General features: G+C 39.7%; 3 protein-coding genes across 4 annotated transcripts; 2 read left to right on the top strand and 1 right to left on the bottom strand.

Annotated features, from left to right (window-relative positions):
• Positions 1–1,533: 1,533 nt before the first annotated feature.
• Positions 1,534–19,350, bottom strand: smndc1 (survival motor neuron domain containing 1). Of its 2 annotated transcripts, none has more exons than XM_077581660.1 (6): positions 19,136–19,350; positions 4,752–4,871; positions 4,073–4,215; positions 3,260–3,424; positions 3,018–3,171; positions 1,534–2,157 (listed from the first exon to the last, which is right to left on the bottom strand). In XM_077581660.1, the coding sequence occupies exons 2-6, from the start codon at positions 4,869–4,871 to the stop codon at positions 2,020–2,022; spliced, it is 720 nt and encodes a 239-aa protein (XP_077437786.1). In that variant the 5' UTR covers positions 19,136–19,350; the 3' UTR covers positions 1,534–2,019. The 2 variants fall into 2 exon arrangements, with proteins under 2 accessions (XP_077437786.1, XP_077437785.1); XM_077581659.1 differs by lacking the exon at positions 19,136–19,350 and adding an exon at positions 5,235–5,403.
• Positions 5,983–7,936, top strand: LOC144061573 (alpha-2A adrenergic receptor-like). Its single transcript, XM_077582143.1, has one exon. It carries the CDS (start codon positions 6,801–6,803, stop codon positions 7,926–7,928), a length of 1,128 nt encoding a protein of 375 aa, XP_077438269.1. The 5' UTR covers positions 5,983–6,800; the 3' UTR covers positions 7,929–7,936.
• LOC144061320 (BCL2/adenovirus E1B 19 kDa protein-interacting protein 3-like) lies at positions 16,297–20,214 on the top strand. The gene is made up of 6 exons (XM_077581662.1): positions 16,297–16,565; positions 16,852–17,026; positions 17,108–17,165; positions 17,648–17,754; positions 18,014–18,163; positions 19,792–20,214. Exons 1-6 carry the CDS (start codon positions 16,523–16,525, stop codon positions 19,832–19,834), a joined length of 576 nt encoding a protein of 191 aa, XP_077437788.1. The 5' UTR covers positions 16,297–16,522; the 3' UTR covers positions 19,835–20,214.
• Positions 20,215–20,232: the final 18 nt, after the last annotated feature.

The following is a 20,232-nucleotide window of genomic DNA, read 5'->3' as shown; positions in this document are numbered from 1 at the left end:
ACAAACCCAACATGTCCACCTAAGAACCAGCCTTAAGCTTGACCCCAACCTAAACCTGAATGTCTGTTGTCCCGTGACCAGCCACAATCAAAAGGAGAGGCATGAAGGGGTTCAAGTCTACCCTTCAACGAATCCAATTGATCCTCTTAAAACCAGCAAAAAAACAAAAAAGGCCAAATACCAGCTTGACGTTTGCTTCTTTTGCATTTAATTTTTTTTTATTTATTTCTTTTAAACGTCACCCTTTTCTGTTGGAGGGCCGCGACGTCTGCATTCCAAAATGTGTTCGTAAACACAAAATTTGCTTTTTAGTCGTCGGAGCCACAAGCATCAAATCTTTACACGTTAGTTGTTCTAATTTATTTTGCATAGTATTTATTATTTTTGCTCTATTTAATTGCGCTGCAGCTTGAGTGGTGGAAGAAAGAAAATTAAAAAAAAAAAACACGTCGAAAACGACGTGACCTCCCCTTTAAATGCATTTGTGTCAGAACCTGTGATATTTATTTGAAGCCCGTTTTAGAAAGTAATAAGCTATCCAGTACTTGTCCGAGCACAAGGTGAAAAAGCAATAATGCATCTATTTATTTTTTCAACATTGCTTTTGTCCGTCCATAAACTAATCCTGTTAATGTCCAACTTGCAAGACTAGTGATTTTAGTACAAAAAAAAAGAAATGTAAATGATTTTCAAAAGCTACAGTGCATGCGTGTTGAATGTTGTGACGTGCTTTGGATTGACAAAGCTTTGAGAAAAAAAAATGTCTGTAGCATGAACAACCCCCCCCCCCCCCTTTACATTCAAAATGGACTGTTTTTGTCACTCCGTCAAACCAAATCATCAACTAGCGTTACCACAACAATGACGACCGTCTCTCTCCATTTTATTCCCTGCTAGTGAATCCATCAGCACCAAATTGTGTCTTAATGTGAGTGTATGACTCTTGCACAAGTCCCTGCTCACCCAACCCACACAACGTGTTTGGGGAAATGTATAAAATGCACTATAAAAAAAAAAAAAAGAATTGTGTTTTTTTTTTTTGGGAAGCACAGCCCAAATGTTTTCTAGTGCTTGATTAGGGGTTTAATGTAATTTTTTTGTTTGTTTGCAAAACATGCTGCTGGTGCCCTGCTGATACTTTGTTACGGTTCCTGACGACGCTCCCTGGAATCCTAATAAATCTCTTCCACCAAAATTGTGTTGAACTTAAAACAGTCGTCTGTACCGTTTATTCGTAGCATTAATTTAACTGTTTAGCCCCACATAATTGGTTAGCATGAAATATCTAAAAGTGGAGAAACTACTTACCATTTGATGACAGGTGTTATGAGACGAAGCGTTTTGTAGGTTTCACTGCAATTCACAGAAATATGAGTATTTATGTTGACATTTGTAGAGGCCACAGTGTTCGTTTATCAGACTAGTTAGCCCATCAGATGCTCACTGACCTGAAGTCCGGCTTGATTTGCTGACAGACAGTCTCATTGATGCCGGTTTTTCCCCCAATGATAAGAAGGCAGTCATTTATAAAACTCAACAAATGGATGTTTATTTGACTTTTTATAAATTACAGAACTCAAAAGGGGAAAACAAAGCTAAATCAGATTTTATCAGCACGGTTATTGGTGTTCTTACTCCAAATGGGGAAAAAAAAGAAAAATAACAGCCTGACACTTACGCACCAATTCTCAGAAGGCTTGAGCTTGACCCACAGCACGGTGTGTATTTGGCCTGCGTGTGGAATTAGGGCACAAGCAGCTAACTTCCTGTTTGTATATAACAGGTGACCCGATTACAACGCAGGGTGGCTTCCTGTCTAATTTGCACGTTTTCTTCTACCTGCACAATATTAAGAAAAAAAACGCATCAATGCTTCAATTCAATTGTGTGCAAGTGACTCCACCTTTTTTTTCTTCCCAGTCGTGCACAGAACACAAAATGGACAACATTGTCAACACTGTAACATTCAGTATACAACATTGGGGGGTGGTGGGTGAGTATTTACAGGAGACGTGGGGGTCACTGCGGCATCAGATGCCTGACGTTATATTTGGATGTGTCGTTGTACTGCGTCATGGGCTTGTCGGCGATGCCGCACGTGCCCACCCCCACTTTGCCGTTGACGCTTTCTGGAGATGCGAATATGCTTCGCTTTACCTGCGGAAACAAACACGATCACCGTTAGTATTAGGATTTTTTTTTAACACTAAATAAATAATACATTCAAATTTGAAAAAAAAAAATAAGAGGCCACACCTCAAATTATATCAATTATATTTAAATATGCATCATTTTAATTCATTTTGATGAGAAAAAAATCTTTATTTAAATACAGTACTATCTAAAACAGCATTTGTACATGTATAAAAGTTTTACCCGTTATAAAAAATAAAAATAAAGATATATTGTGAAAAACAATTTAGCTTGAATTACGAATCATTATTATTATTAGTAATATAATTCATTGAAAAAAAAAATCCACAATTCTAGCAACACATTTGTAAAAAAAATGAATACGTGCCTTACTATATACTTCAAATTTGTTTGTTTTTTAAAATTAAGTTGAAATTTGCTCAATTTCTATTTATTGTTTTTGCCCCCACAAATCGGTACCATTGGTCAGTCCCCAGATGCATCTGTTATTTTACAAATACAACATAAAAAAGAAAAGAAATCCTATAAAATAGTTTTGGAGATGAGATTCTTCCACCCGATGTCAATTTGTATAAATAATAATATATATATTTTATTTTATTTTTTTACACGCACGCACACACACCCACATACCAAAAAAAAACAAAACATGATGACATGTCAAATGATCAATACTGAGCTCTCCAAGAAAAAAATAAATAATAATTTGTATAAATAAATGTCATTTTAATTATGCACTATTATTTAACAAACATTATACACAACTATATATTAAATTACACTTTAAAATTGATACAAATAAAAAATTATATATATAAAAAAAAAGGACTGTTGCCCTCTGTCTCCATGTATCTATCATTTACCTGTCCTTTCTTGTTCTTCGAGTAAGCTTTGTTGTTGAACTGTTGCCACTTGGACTTTTGGTCCTCTCTCTCCTGCTCCAGTTCCTTCATCCTCAACACCTTTTTCTGGGCTTTCTTCTTTTTGTATTCTCGCTGCTCAGCTATCTGCTCCTTTCTACACCCACAAAGAAAAAGAAAAAAAGACGACATCAAGCAGCCGCTGCCACATGGAATACAGTACGCAGGTCACGTTTTGATCGCACTTTGATTTGTTCCTGGACAAGCCGAGGTCGTCTTCGAGGCGCCTGCGGTCCTCCACCGCTTTGAGGTTCTGCAGGGGGATGACTTCGGCGTTGCCGTAGCCGGTGAAGGTGACGGCGGCCGTGCTGTTCTCGTGGTCTATCTCCTCGATCTCGGCCTCATACACCCTGCAAAAGAGCCACGTCTGTAAGCAGGTGAGTACGGTTCACAGGTGGGCCACGATCACAAGTGACGACCGATTCTTTGACACATACTTTTCAGACTACTCTATTGACTCAAAGAGTGGCAGTTGATTTACTTAATAACAGAGTAGTAGCAGGTGTTTAGCCAGTGTAAGGAATTTGCACGTTTAAAAATGCAAAAGAAATCAACAGTTAATTAAATACTATATGTGCGTTGTTTGTTTCAAATACTACCTGTAGTGCCCACTCAGGATAAAAAAATGCAGTTCAAATTACAATTTTGTGGAAAGTGGAAACTGTCATTTATTTCAGTAGTTCAATTCAATCCACACCTAATTGGGTATTACGTAACATCCAAATTTCTTGAGTCGATGAATTTGTTTTTTTTAGCAGTAAGATTTAATTACCCAAATTATATATTAAAAAAAGAAAACGCAATCAGGAAATATTGCACTTTGAATGTAGTGAATGAAATTATCGGTAGTTCCACATTTTGAATTAAACTACAAAATTAAATGACGTTTGTCCACCAAATTCTAACTGATTTTGATGCACTCTTATGCAAAAGGCGCATGTAAAAAAACAAAGAAAACTTGACACAGGCTTGTTTCTGGTGGCACAGGCAACACTCACTGTCCGTCCTGACTCCACACGGACAAACACTTGTCGCCCACTTTCCAGATGTGCCTGATGGGGGCCGGCGCGGAGCCATTGACACTGGGGGTGGCTTCGGCGGGCTGCGAGGCCAAGAGGTCCTTGGTCAAGTCGATGACTTCCTGAAGGAGAAATCATAATTGAGCGTCGGGTCAGGTGTTAAACCCCAATTCTGGATTGTAAAAACAATAATGTATACAGTGAACTCCAACTATATCACAAATAATTCCCCAAGCTATATTGTATATTTTTTAATGATTATTTTATAGGTTTCTAATAGAGGAAAGTTTGAATTCAAATATTAGCACCTTCAGTGTAACACATCGAATATGTAGTAGTCATATGCTCTGTCCGTATGTGTTGCTGCACCGTGTGTTAAAGTAGCAGTTTAAGGTTAACATTTCCTACAACATAAGGTAATTTCCTTTTGTTAGATGAAATTTGATGGCTTGGTTGAACATTTTGGTGTTTAAATATACAATATTAACTTCACTCAACTTATACTTATCGTAACATAGTATAGGAGTATAACTAGAGTTTAAATTATTAATGTAGTCATGAATATATACTTTGAGAGGGGCTAGGATAGTCTTTGTCCTGTGACTCCTGTCCACACGGCAAAGCAAAGGTTCACTTACACACAAACATAGACACCAACCTGTAAGTCTTTCTGCAGCTTGAGGAGATCCTCATTTTCTTGGTCGGTGGACAAGGCAACCTCAACCTGCTGTAGCTGAGCTTTGTAGCTGCCGAGCTGCTTCACCAAGTCCTCCGACATCTGCAGAACCAGCACACCACATTCACTCGCTGTGCGTCAAAGTTGCGTCAACTAGCTGCGTTCGTTAGCACACAGTACGGGGGCCGGAAAAGATAGCATTGACGATCGATTCGACGTGGTGGTTTCAGTTCGCATAAACACAGAGACTACGCGAGGGGCTGAAACTAAAAACAAATGTTAGCTACGACGTCACAGTGCGATTGAAAAGATGCTTGTATCTGTTAGCTTCGGCCTTCATTAGCCGACGTTTAACCAACGCGCTGGATGCTAATGCTAACGATTTAGCGGGTCGAGAGAAACGGCAGAAAAATAATAAATATTGGTTATAATTCTAAACACGCCGTAGTCCAAAACTAAACTTACCTCTGGATGGTTGCGTCTGAAATGTAAATGACGTAAGCATTCAACTCTCACGGCTTCAATAAGGCAAAAATGCAACCGCTGTGGGGAACAATAATAATAATGGACGTCGGTCGTACGAGCCTGTCGATGGAAATCTCGCGATAACACAGCAAATCTCGATGAGCTCAAGGATGTCTCCAGCGGCCATGATAGCACTAGCCTCACTGTTTTTTTTCCCCACAAACACCTGGTGATGGTTCTGTTTTGAAAATGTACGAAACAATTAAAACTGTATGAAGTTGAAGTTGTATTTCCCAAACTATTTCAAGCAAAAAACACCCAAAACAAGACTAAATTGGTCCTTCCAAAGTATCAACAGGTAGACCTCATTGTGATAATTAGGTCATTTTCTAACAAAAATTAACGTGAAAACACAGAACCACCACCTAAATATATATATATATATTTTTTTTAATCGAGGTTCAAAGTTGCAACTCCAATATGATCTTCAGACAAACAATTTAGCGTTGCTGATTTTTGGCGAGAGAAGTGCAATGCACCCTGGACTGGTCGTCGTGTCATTCGCAGACAAAGAGCTAGTTGTGCACACATGGACTATAAACAATTTTAAATGTTCAGTTTTTGGCGAGAGAAGCAGGATTTAACCTGGACTTGTTCTCATTGTGAGCTGGAGTCTTTCCCAGTTGATATTCGGCAAGGTGGGATACACCCTGGATTGTTTGCCAGCTAATCAGGCAGCAGATGAACAACCATTCACATTCACACAAATGGATTATTTAGACTCTTCAATGCTTGATTTTTGGAAAGTTGGACCAACTCTGTCTGTGTCCCTGGAGAGAACCATGTATTCAGGAGCCTGACCAAAATACGGACCCTGATCCCCACAACTGTGAGGCGGACGTGCTAACCACTCGGTCGCCGTGCTTTTTCAGCCAACAAAAATATTAAAAACTGCTCTCTGTATAATGCAATACACTTCCACTTGACAGTAATAAGAACATTGTTAAATTAATACTAAAAAAGGATAAGCATTTGGCTTAACTTCCTCGATCTACAATGGGAAAACTTAAAGACTGTTAAATGAAAACTTGACTCATAGAGCTTGTTCGAGGCAGTTTTTTTTGTGTTTTAATATTGGAGCTCATTAGAGTCTCATTTCGATGACTATATATAAAATATTAAACCAATATATCAAAATGACTGTCAGTGTCATTACTAGGCTTCAGAGTGTGGTGGCAGCCTCCAGAAGCAGGAGGAGCCCTCCCACCCTCGCTTGTAGCGTCACATCCATCTCATATAAAAGAGCCCCTCTCCAGTCTACCACACCTGCTTAAAAACATCTGCTTGAACTCCATCTTTGTGCCATCTTTTGAAAGATTAGTGGATGAATGATTCATTTGAAGCTTCTATTTTTAAAGTGCTCGGATGTTGAGGGATGGGAACGCTTCCTCTTTTCAACAGAGTAGAATTTCTTGATTTGTTTTTTTCCCCCTGGAAGAACAAAATGAAGACTGCTTCCACTGATGCCAAGTGCAGCTAATCAACTTCCATCCAATCAAAGTGTCAATGGACTGCCGGAACTTGACAGATGAGACCGCGGCTGCCCGGCATCCGTACACCGCTCAGACCTCGGCGCCTCTGACCCTCTTGGTGGGCGTCCTCATCCTGATGACCGTCTTTGGCAACGTCATGGTGGTCATCGCCGTGACGACCAGCCGCTCCCTCAGAGCTCCGCAGAACCTATTCCTGCTGTCTCTGGCGTGCGCCGACATCCTGGTGGCCACGTCGGTGATGCCGTTCTCGCTGGCCAACGAACTGATGGGTTATTGGTACTTTGGCAAAGTGTGGTGTGAAATCTACCTGGCGTTGGATGTGTTTTTCTGCACTTCGTCCATCGTCCACCTGTGCGCCATAAGCCTGGACCGATACTGGTCCATCACGCGGGCCATTGAGTACAACCTGAGAAGGACGCCTCACCGGATCAAATGCACCATCTTCATTGTTTGGGTGCTGGCGGCCATTATCTCCTTCCCGCCGCTGATCACCATGAAGAAGGACGAGGGCCAAGAGGACCGACCGGAGTGTAAAATAAACGACGAGAAGTGGTATATTATCTTCTCCAGCACCGCCTCCTTCTTCGCGCCGTGCGCCATCATGGTCCTGGTCTACATGAGGATCTACCAGGTGGCCAAGCAGAGGACAAGAACCCCGCCGGGTGAAAGGTCACGAGAAAACAGACGCCCGTGTGAGGCAAATTGCGGCTTGGAGCGTGAGGAAAGAGAGGTCAACGGGGACTTAGCGGATGACTCATCATCCGACGGCCACGAAGTAACCTTGTGCTCCCTGAAAAAGAGGCGGGCCCCCAAGTTCGGTCACGAGAAGCCCGGAGAAGCCGCCCAGAAGTCGGAGGCCAACTGCAGCCGCTGGAAAGGAAGGCAGCGCCGGGAGAGACGCTTCACGTTAGTGCTGGCCGTGGTGGTGGGCGTGTTCGTCCTCTGCTGGCTCCCCTTCTTCTTCACGTACACGCTCAGCGCCGTCTGCGCGTGCTGCGTGCCCGAGACGCTCTTCAAGATGTTCTTCTGGTTGGGATACTGCAACAGCTCCCTAAACCCGCTCATATACACCATATTCAATAACGACTTCAGGAGGTCCTTTAAAAAGATCCTTTGCAGGAAAACCCAGATCGATTTATAAGGACACAATTTGAAACTACTTTTTTAATGCGTGTTGACATTTAAACTCTTCAGTATTTATTGAATGCTTTATCAGTCACCGTTTGATGTGTTATTGGTGCTGTAGCGCTTGTATATGTCACTTCATTGGGTACACGTTCCAAAACATTAAATAATATATACAACATGAGGAAATCTTTATTATTAGAGTAGTTACATAATCAGCATTTTGTACACTTACAGCACGTTTCTTTCGTCTTACTACTACTGAGGCATGTGGCAATCATTTTGACTTCAAATTAACTCATTCACTGCCATCGACGGCTATAGAAGTCAAAAATAAATTTGAGCTATTTCTATTAGTTTAACGTTTTTCCCACTTTTGTTAAGAATATGAATACCTATAATTTTTTTATTGTATTAGAACAGATATACAATTTGTGATCAATCGTGAGTTAACTCGTGCAGTCATGCAATTAATTATGATAAAAAATTGTAATCAGCTGATGCCCTTAATTTTTAATAATCTTTTCACACACAAAAAAGAAAAAGATTATTATTTAAAAAATAATAATTAAAGAAAAGATTATGAAAAAATTTGGGGCATCAGGTGATTAAAATTGTAATTAATCGCATGACTTCACTGGTTAACTCACAATTAATCACAAATTTTACATCTGTTCTAAATGTACCCCAAAAAATGATAGGCTTTCATACTCTTGTTACCAAAAAAATGGGATTTTTTTTTTTTTCCACAGCAAGTCACTCACATAATTTGTCTTGGACAAAGTGGAGCGAATTGTAAACAATTCAAATAAGCGGTCGTCGTGACCTCAAAACTCTCAGGCTTTTGCCAGAAGACAAAATAAATGTTCGGATATTATTAGGGGATAATTAGAGACAGGTGTATGCTAATTCCCATTTAACGTGAGTTTGAATGTGATTGGTTAATTCTCAACACAGCCACATGCCAGTTACTATCGGGTGTGCACACTTATGCAATCACATTATTTCAGTTGTTTGTTTTTAATCACTTCAGTTGTGCAGGCTGGTGGGGGGGGGGGTCAATATTTCAGCTTGATTTAAAAAAAAAAAGCCTACATTTGTTCAATCACTCAGTTATATTTTCTGATTAATTTATTTTAAACCTTCAGCATGAAAAATGTTGCATTTTTTTCTGCCACTGAATTGTCAAGTGCAATATTTTCATCTTGGTTACTGGCATCATACGGGAGAGATGATTCGCTAAAATCGGCACGATAGCAACAAGTTTGATGAGTTGAAAATCAAATCGAAGCTAAATTATGCCATCCTCTCTCCGGCAGCAGGAGACACTTATATGAAGGGGAAATTAAAGCTAGGAGGTGTGTGGGCGACTCTGCATCATTGAAGGCAGCTTATCATGAATTATTGCCCTTCATATCAGGATGTCATTAAATCCTCCCCTGGAGTCAAACAGTACGCCAACAAAGCAATGGAAATATGAGAATGACACAATTAACTTTCATATGCACACACAAGCTTATCAGTGTTTTTGCTTTTCATCACGCATTTCAACACATTTACAATCCCGTCAACCTGCATAAAAAGGTGAAGCCACTGTTGAGTCAAAAGTGAACAATTCCCATGACTTGCGCCGTGGAAATTTGTGGTTTGAGATTCCTGCGGTACGCATGTTTGGACTCAATCTGTGAGGCTTAAAATATGATCGCTATCAGTCACCGCAAACGGTCATCTGTGCCGGATAAATGTCTCTCTGCTGGAGTTCCCATGAACAATGCAGTATGAGAAAGATTGCGTAACATATGCTGTACTTCACCCTGGTATGTGAAGCTCATGCGTGCTATTAATATGTTTACATGGGAAACATTTATTGGGTCATGGCGGTATTTGTCAAAAGTGGATTTTAAAAGTCAACACGCCCTTGTTCAATTGCCAGGTTTTTGCGATGTAAAAAATGCAACCAAAATAAATCATTTCAAATCTGACCTACAACTTTGTACATATTTTCTTTTTGGGCAGGTTAATCTTTTCACAACACTCAAACATTGGCATGGCATCAGCAAGGATGAGCTGAAAATATTTTCACAATTCTAATTCCATAAGTGTAAATATAAATTAAAAAGATTCTGAATTGTCTTAAAGTGCAATAAGTCAGATCTTTCATAAATGTAAGAAAATACTTTTAAATTCATGTGAACAGTAAATGCACAAAAAAACAAAAATAACTCAATTTTTTTGTAAAAAAAAAAAATGAAAAAGAGATTCATGGTTTTATAAATCGATATCAGTCTTGAAAAGGAAAATGGATTTGATATTCATTATTAGATTTTTTAAAACCCAGCCCTAATCATAACTAGGGAATGTTGCTAAGTTTTGAATTAACCAATCACATTCAAACTCATGTTAAATTAGCTGTTTTAGTAGGCTATTATATATATCCAGGAGAACGGAAAAAAAAGCTTAATTTCCAACATGCTTTTTTATATTTAGTACAGATGAAGCCAATTGTGAAGTGAACGTGTATTAATATGTCCTGACTGTGCCTGTCTGACTTTATCCGACTGTGTCACTGGAGCCTGGATTTGAACCCCTAACCTCAGAATTATGAGGTGGAGGTGCTAACTAACTACCAAGTTACGAATCAGTATTGTTAGTTTTGTATCGAGGAGGCAAATCCAGGTCCAGAAAGTAAAAACCTTGCCACAGTTTGGCTTTAGCCTCAGGTGCTAGCTAGCTAGCTACCATGATGCTTTACCGGCTAAGAAGCTAGCTAGCTAGCTAGCTAGCACCAGGGGCTAAAGCCAAACTGTGTCAGGGTTTTTACTTTCTGGACCTGGATTTGCCACCCCTGGTTTTGTATAATTCTTTGAAGCACGGCAAGTTAGACTAAAGTGAATAGATATTCGTAAAGAATTTGCCCCTAAAAGTAGCAAAAAAAAACTAAAGTTTGAACAACAAATATTGTGTGCGTGTGCATCGCGTAGACTGACTCAACTTCAAGTGCTTGTTCTGTATTTTTCTGTGATGTCACCATTGTTGGTAAAGAGACAAGTATGATGTCAACATTAGAAATCTCCCACCTGCACCTAATCAAAGTAAAGGGTGAGTATTTTATTATTATTATTTTTACCCATTTTGCTATCAACAGTAGGATTGGGAATTGATAGGAATTTAGCAAATCCAATTTTAGTATCCTGACTGCTTGATCCAATTTCTACCCGATTCATAATTTACTGTATTTTTTGTGATACCAACTAATTTCTTAGTGTCCATTTTGTCGTCCGCTGTCTAAAACTAGTGTTCTGTTTCACCAAACGTGTTAAAATATGGATGCCTTTCTATTTTATGTTCCAGCCAAGCGCGCTGATTGCGCGTGCATCATAAATTCACACATGTCCACTTTCACTGTGTGCACATCCAATATGATTTATTCAGAGTGTTTAAGGGCTTCATAGAAAGTCGATAAAAACAAGGCTTTAAAAAGTTGCTGCTGGCGCAAGTTCCCACAATCAGCCGTCTCCACATTCTGCTCGTTGCTGGCGTCTCTTTAAATCTTCTAGTCATGTCTCTCAAAAGGGCGGCTGAACTTTGAGGCAATTAAAGAGCGCCGAGCGCCGACTTCATCCCAGACATGCGGGATGATTAAGGCTGGCTCGCAGTGTCAGACAGAGGCCCCGAGACCATACTAATAAGTTTACATCATAGCTGGAGATGAATAGTGGGGTTTTAATTGAATGTTGGCTCATTCATTATGGATGGAGCGCTGGAGTACATGATACTTCCCCTCCTGCTCGGATTGATAAAGATGCCGGATAATCAACTTAGATTCTGCGGCATGGAAGCGAAGGGGAGATCCAGCTTTCATTTTCTCTCCGATTCCCCTTTTTTTGCGTTCCGTTTCACCACTGATTGCTTGTTTACTTGCTTCAATCACTTCTTTTTCAAAGTGAAAATTCAGTCCACAGTGGCTCTCCCGATCGCATGTTGTTTCTTTAGGAACGCGACGAGGCTTAACTTGCTTTCTTTATTGGAGTTTCGCTACGCATTGAATGCTATGCGACGTAAATAATAATGGCGGCATATGTCCAAATAAGGTTTCTACAAAATGTATTCAACTGGAAATTATTTTTGTAAAATGAATCTCAAAGTTATGTTAGCAATAAACAAATAAGTAAGTAGCCTGTAAGTTTCCCCAAACTGGCAGTTGGGGAAAAACTTCTCGGCAGGTGGCTATTTTTTTCCAATGTCAATTGGCGAGTCATCAGAAAGGGAATAACATGCAAAAACTGCTAAATGTAAATTGTCAAACAAAATAGAAAAAAAATTAACATTTAATGACTCACACCTTATTTTAACTTTTATTATTGTTATAGAATTACTTCCTAATAAACACCTTACCACTAATAGATGGCCAATACCCGCAATTGAATAAATAAACACCATTAGCCAATATTATCTTCTACAGTTTAGTGATTCACTTGCGAAATTAATTCATGTGTACACGTTATTTTTTTTGTGTCTTTGGGCTTTTGTTTGCAAACAGCTGTACTTTCTCATGAAATAAGGCCACTGGGTTGTTATGATTTTTGTGTGAACGGAGCAATCCATTGCAAAACAAACCAATGTGAAGGACTCAAGGGAGCCAAAAACCCCGTGTGGAATTAAGAAAGCCACACGCGTGAAGTGGAATTTACCAAACATAACTCTCATGTTTATACACGTATACATAAAAAAAAAAAAAGTTATCCTCCAGGGAGATTTGTTCTAGTCTCTTTCACTCTTTCCGTTAATTACAGTACACCCCTTTTATTACGTGCAAAAAGAAGTTACTGTTGAATTATTCATCGCAGATTCCTTTCGGCAAAGCTAATTCATTTTTAAGAGAGGTCCTACTTCAAATAAAAAAACAACAATTAAAGTGAGTTAACACGAGCAGAATGAGCCGAGTCTAATTGATGGCATCTTACCTCGAGTTTTGTAATATTACAAAATAAAAAAATCTCCCCCATTACAGTATGAGGAAATTCCTACATAAGGCCTGATGTGGCCCCATAATGGCTTATGAATATTAAATATAGCTTTGAAGGTTTTATAATGTTAATCCATAATTAACAAGTGTTGGGGGGGGGGGGGGTTATTAAACATGTAAACGAGCGTGTGCAACACAGATGGATGACAGATTATGTCCTTAGGACCTTAAAAATAAAATACTCAACTGTCCAAATGTACTTCACTGGGATTAAAAAATGATAATAAAAACAATTATACACCACTCACTGTAGCGTTACCCACAGTTAGAAGTTAGAACAAATGTTTACACGTATCACTAGAGGGCGCTCAAGTACCACTAGTGGTACCCGTATCTCACTTTTACCAGATAAGGACAACACAGTATTTTGGAGCATTATCTGCCCAGTGTTCCCGACAAGAGCACTTCAAATATGTCAGATTGCAAGCTCCTTTTTTGTACACTGCCCCCTTCAGGTCACCCCGCACATTTTTAGGTTGCCCACAATAAAAGGCTAGTCTAAAATTTGCCGTTTGAAAAAAACAAACAAACATTTTGTGTAGATGGAAAAAGTCTTAGAGCTTTGAATTTGTCTCATGAAAAATGGGATCAAAAATTTGTGTAGCATTAATATTTTTGAGCATAATTATCTGCATACTGAGGTTCAATTCGGTTCAATGCTTACATACATTGTCATAATGCATATTTTTTCCATGTAGATGGCGAAGATTTTGAAAATTGACAGATTGGCGAATACCGATACTGGCCTTAATCTGCCGATACCAGCCTTTATACTAAAGACACAAGGAATCAAAAGGACAAAGTAATTTGTGCAACACTGGCTTTTTAACACATCTGTGAATCATCATGTGCGTCAAGTGTTAATTTAAATTTTACGGATCATAAGTGGCACTGGTACTTGGTATCGGTGAGTACTCAAGAGTGGATTTTTTTTAATTTTTTTTTAAAGTGGTATTGAACATCCATAGTGTTTAGTATTTAGGTCAGAGATACAATTGACTAATTGTATCCCTCCAATTATTAATCTGCGTGGCTGATCGAAAGCAGGATGTGGCCAATGGAGGTTAATTGTGCCAGCTCATCAGGGATGGAACAGATGCTAAATGCTTTCCTGCCTTACTAAAACTTCCTGTCTCGCCTCTTTCTACCAAACCTATTTATATGCTGTATCTAATCAACGTCTCATATACGGTTTTGCCCGTTCGCTGCATTCACTTTTTGCTTTGCTTAAATCATATTAATACACGTTGCGAGTCGCGCTTCGACGGGCGTCTGTTGGCAGAATGAGGAGATGAACAAAACATCCACAACATTTAACACAATTATTGTCAGCGGCAACGCATCCTGACAGCAGTTTATGAAAATCGAAACCACATGAGATTGCTTGCTCGGGGGTTTACAGCTTCATAAATGTTTTTTTTTTTGGGGGGGGGGCATGCGTTGCTTATTGAATCAACCGTACTGACATTTCAAAAGCGGCTTTTGTATGAGAAACATGATTCATTTGTATATTTCCTTTTCTGTCTTGGTCACTATATTTTATGTTGGAGGAAATGCCCCCCCCCCCCCCCTCCCAATTTTTTTTTTCCCAGGTGTTAACCTTCTTCTCATAGGCGGACTATTGGATCGCTTCCATATTCAGACGTGAATATGATAATGTTGAGTCAGTCAAAAAGTTACCAAATTATTTATTATTACTGTATGAAATAAATGGATGCGTACGTCGACAAAGGCTAGTCAAACGGTCGTCACCATCACAATGGGGTCGAAGAAAAGCAAGTCGTCTCGCTCACAGACACATTTTCAGGAACAGCTAAAAGATGTAGTTATTTCATTTCACACTTGATGTCTGTGGCGAGCGTGAGAGTGAGACGCAGCTATTTGTATACAAGACATTAAAAAGTCCATTTTCCACAACATGTCCCCTATAAAGAGATATTTTGGGAGTACATGTACTTCCCTTCTCGGAAACATTTGTAGCTCTTAGCCACAGTGCAGAGACATTAAATTTCTTACATGTTGTTCTGTCCGACATGTTTTGTTTTCAGGCGGGTAGATTACAAAAGGAACGCGCTCACGTCTGGCAGGAAGGAGGACACATTTTGAAGTAATAGCTTCCCTAAATTGCTGAAATAATTGAGTTTCCCAGGAATAATCAGTCACGCTAATCTCCACGCGAGGAAAAAAGGTAATTTCATTTGCCCGCCTCAAATTTGGAGTCGCCTGCGCGAGATAGGACGCGTGATATGGACTTTATAAAAATACGCTGGCTTTTGGACTAAAACAAGTATTTACACGCTTGTGCGCCTTTCTAAACGCCACAGCAAGAGACAACCACTGAGCATGTGCAAACACGGCATCAATTAAGTCATTAATGAAAGGCCGACCACTGGATGAGGAAATATGGCCACCATGAATCTGAAAAATGCACGTTGTTAAGTCAACAATGAGAAGTGGAGTTCATGTTCTAAGTATCCAAAGTATGGTATCGTGGGGAATTTTTTTTTTTTCTTTCAAAATTCCACGTGTGAAAAAGTAAGGAAAGATACTTATATTTGCAAGATTGTTACCACTGTACTGTTTTGTAAAACATAGTCTCAGTCACAGTCTTCTGGATATTATTTTGTGACATTACCCCATACATAGTCACAAAAATGAAACAAAAAAATAATTTGCTTGTTTAATTTAGTTATTTACCGTACAGAATACACGTTCTCTCCAATTTCACATATTATTTCTAGGAGAATTATCTGTTTTGCTTTGTATTATTATTATTGATACATTATTTATCAATGAGCCATTTATTGAGTCCACAAGACAAGGTAAATCCACTGATCCTTATTTATTTGAATCCGCTATTACATACCCACAGTCTCTTGTAAATTATCTAGTAACATGCCATATTTGAAGAAAAATGGGGGCAAAAATCATCAATTTCTTGCTTAGTTTACATGATACACATTTTCTCAAACTTCACAAATTGACTAATTATTAGGGTGTGGAATAAATACAGAATTTTGAAATTTTAGCTGAACAGCAACCTTGTCATCAGCATTACTCAATACAAGCAATGAGTCACAACCTCAACAGTAAAGTACAAACAACTACTTCTGGCCAAGGATGAGTGTAATGTTGCTAAATAATGTTCCTGTGAGAGGTTCTGATCTTTTACTGCCACCTGCAGCCAAATGCGCAGCACTGCCTGCATTCATTGACCCACAGCATTTCTCCCGACGTGCTCCGTTTAAACATTCTTTTTGTGATGTTTCGCGTAAATGTCACGGTCTGTTATCAAAACCCCGGCTTGTGACATTTAGGGACGCAATAAAGGCGTCTGTTTTCCCTCGAGCGTGGACGCGCATGCGCAGTCCAGCTTGAGCAGGCTTCATACGCGCGGCTCGCGCCCTCGCCTCGGCCAATCAGCGTCGAGGTAAACACTTGATTGCGTCATTGTTATTGTGTGCTGCTCGGAAGGAGCACCAGCTGCTCGGGGTTCTGTGGATATTTCGCCACAGTTTTGCCCATTTCAAATATTTAGCAACGTTGTTCAACACTTAAAACGAAGGAAGAGACCAAGCGGCGCCATGTCGATGCCAAAGGACGGTTCTTCGGAGGAGAGTTTGCAAGGTATTGTATTAAAATGGCTGCTTTTGTTCTGAAATGGCACTAGCTGGTATAAAAACAGTTGGAAAACCTCACGACGAGCTTCTAAAATATATTTTGTTTTTAGCTTAAAGTTTAGCGAGTTGCTCTGCAAATATGACGAGTCAGCAAGTTAAGAATTGCATTGTGCTTGCAGTACGTTCAACTGATTTCTATGCAAATTTCCTCTATTCAATTTTTTAAATAAATAAATTATCATCATTAGCGTATTCGTGTATAGTTTCTATATTTGTCCTCATGGTTTTTCCAGGTTCGTGGGTGGAGCTCCACTTCAGCGGGGCGGCCTCACAAAGCAACACTCGCCACGGTAGCCAAGAGCTCGTAATGCCCACGTCCACCCTGCAGGATGACGTGGAAAACATGCTGCTGGACGCCCAACACGAGTCTGGCAGGAGCAGCTCAAGCGGAAGCTCGCAGTGCAACAGGTTTGCGCTCGGAAAGGGGAACCGAAATGCTTGTGAAATGCACAAAAGTCACTCTGACCCTTTGCTCCCCTTTTACAACAGCCCGCGCAGAGCACTGACCCCCCTTGTGTGGAGAGGCTCTGGGGGAAGCAGCTTGCAGGTAGTAATAAGATCTTGATCCATTGTCATGATTTAATCGAAAGCGGGGTACACGCAACCCTACGCATGATGAGGACAAAAAAAATATATAATAAAATAAAAGATGGACACTATGGTATGGCAACTAATTAGTGCACATTTTTGCCTTACTAGTAACATAGTAGTGCCACTAGTATGCCAACGTTGGTTTACTAGTAAGGACAAGTTTACCAGTGCATTGGCTGAATATCCAAAAAATACTCAACGTCTTGCCAATGTCTGCTGTAGTACCAGGACTGAGCTCTGAGAGGCAGTATGGTTCTAGGGGGGCATTCACACTGCTTCAATATAAACACAAAAAGAAACTAGTAGTTCAAGTAGCTAGGCTAGGCTAACCATTAGCGATCACCGTTGGGAAAATCACGCGGTATGCATGTACCCTGCTTTAATTTGATAAACATCAAAACCTACCTTGACCATACTGTGTGTAATGTTTGTTTTTAGTCGGAAGAGGACCTTCAGGAAAGAAGACAGGAAGTGGAGCTGATGATGAAGAAAAACGCAGACTGGATCTGGGATTGGTCCAGTCGACCCGAGAATAATCCGCCAAAGTACGGTTCAGCTTTTTATGTAATTGCACTCACTGTGGCCACAATATTAGGTACTCAAGCTTAGAGATGTCGTGATTTAATATTAAGAAATAGTCATTAAAAAAATTAATTAGATGAAGTGCACTGGTGCCTTTTGTTTACATACAGTTATTGCAAAAATGATCAATGAGGAAAGGTAATGTCTTATAATTATCTGTGGCGGTGACCTTAGACAGGCCACCCGTCGGCGGCGATGAAAGTTTGATGTGCTCGTCCGCAGGGAGTTCCTGCTCAAGCACCCCAAGCGCTCCACCCCGCTCAGCATGCGCAACAGCAGCGTCATGAAGGAGGGCGGCGTCCTCTCGCCCGACTTCCTGCAGCTCTTCCTGCCCTCCTTAATCATCTCGCACATACTCGCCATCGGCCTCGGGTAAGACTCGTTGACGTACATCAGCATCTCCAAGTGGAACATTGCGGAAATGTTGACTTTGTTTTAGGAGTTTAATTCAAAAAGTGAAACTGTGTCATTCAAATCAAAAAAGTCAAGTTGATTGTGATGGGGTTTGAAAGTTATGTAAATAAAGTTAGGGTTTCAAATTAAGATTAGGGGTTTAAAGTAGGGTTTTAAGATTGTTTGTTTATGTTTAGGGTTTCCACTAGTACATAAAAATTTCCTCCCCAAAACAAGACAGATCATTTTAAAGGCAGACCTATAAAACCAAATGTAGTACTTTTCCTTAAAATTGTATGACATAATTTTAATAACTCTCACAGCAGATCCCGGTCTCATTGTGAAACAAACACGCACAACACAGTATAAGGCTTCTTATTCAGTGGTATTGTCAAGTGCTAATGTATAAATTTGAGGATTTTGTCTACTCCACTATTGTGCAGTGCTCAGCATAATTGAGTACACCCCCTTTGGAAAATAACACTTTGAACAATATGTCAATGAACACAAAATGATGAGAAGACTAAATGTATACAACATATGTTTGACTGATAACATTAAAATAAGGTTAATAATATGAATTAGAGAACAACATTTTCAGTTTTACTCAAATAAGGGTGTTGCAAAAATGAAAACTTTAAAAAAGAAATCACTCTGGGCAGGTTGGAAAATGCATCCTGACAAGCCTAAAAACTCACAGGAGAAACAAGTGATGCTACAAATATATGAACATTGTTTAAACTGTCCAACAAACAGCACATTCATTTATTTAAAATGATCTTAAATATGTCACGTGGCCAGGGTAGCGAAGTACATGTCCCGGCTTGTTCTAAAAATAGCAAACGTCGTGCGGATGGTAAGCTGCAACGATAACGGGCCCTCCCAAGTTCAATGAGATGAAGAAATATTTATCAATAAAGGGGAAATGTCACCAACTCTACAGTTACTCACTACTTTTGCGTCCCCATCAGGCGTCGATCTTGTTGTTGTTGCGGCTGCAGGCTGTAAGTCGCCATAGACGCAGTGAAAATATTTGTCGTTTTTGGTCACTTGGCAATCAACTTTTTGCTTTCCTCCTCATTCTTTTCAGCCCCACTGGGTTAATTTCGTTTCATTTTTTTTACGTTATTCTTCTGTTTCGCTCACTGCCGTCACTTCGCGCTCTTCCGCTCTGTTTTTACGCATGCACATGCGCAGTAAGATGGACTGATCCATTAGTGGAAAGTGAGTGGGGGGGCCCAAGAGACATACGATACAAGAAGCCCTCTGCTGGCATTTTAGCGACATTATTTGGATCAAAAACATAATTAATGTGCGTAAAAAAAGTAAAAACTATACTGCCCATTAGTGTATGAGGAATTTTATGGGGCCCTCTAGTAACACGATGCCCGAGGTCTCTGTTTTGAGCGTGAGTGGTAAAAACCGCATGAACTTTCCACTCCCATTACGTAATCACCTACCTGCGCTCATATACCGCAAATGCAAGCAAAACTAACATGAGGCTCCTACATCAACTATGATTACTAGGATTTCAAAGTAGGGGTTCAAATAGTGTTACGGTTTCAAATTTATATAATTTTGTTATATCATTCATGTGGTCTTTTTAGGATCTACATCGGCAAGCGTCTGAGCTCCCACAGCACCTTCTGAGAAGTGTTGCATTCGGACCTTGATGAGACCTCGGCTTGCCTTGAAATGAGAAGATGGAATGTGAAAAATCAAGTGACTGTGGGTCATATGACTGAAATCACAAAAGGACTCGTAAGACCATCCCGATTTCCTGCTGCTTTCTCCAGCTCCTTCAAGATTTTAAGAACTCATCCATCGTACGTCTTTGCTTTGAATCACTTGATTAGAGTTGGTAATTTGTACTGTGAATAACTATTTTGTCATTTGTATCCAGGGGATCATTCATGTACTGTGATTACTTCACTACAAATTGTGCTGTGATACTTATAAAAAACAATAATGTGATAAAAAATGTGATGCACAAATATGATCCATGATGTTCAATAAAAGTTGAAAACGTATGCGGCTTTGTCACTTAA

The sequence above is a fragment of the Vanacampus margaritifer genome, chromosome 12 (genome assembly GCF_051991255.1).
Source record: "Vanacampus margaritifer isolate UIUO_Vmar chromosome 12, RoL_Vmar_1.0, whole genome shotgun sequence".
Classification (NCBI taxonomy): Eukaryota; Metazoa; Chordata; class Actinopteri; order Syngnathiformes; family Syngnathidae; genus Vanacampus; species Vanacampus margaritifer.
This window is presented reverse-complemented; position numbering and strand designations above follow the sequence as displayed.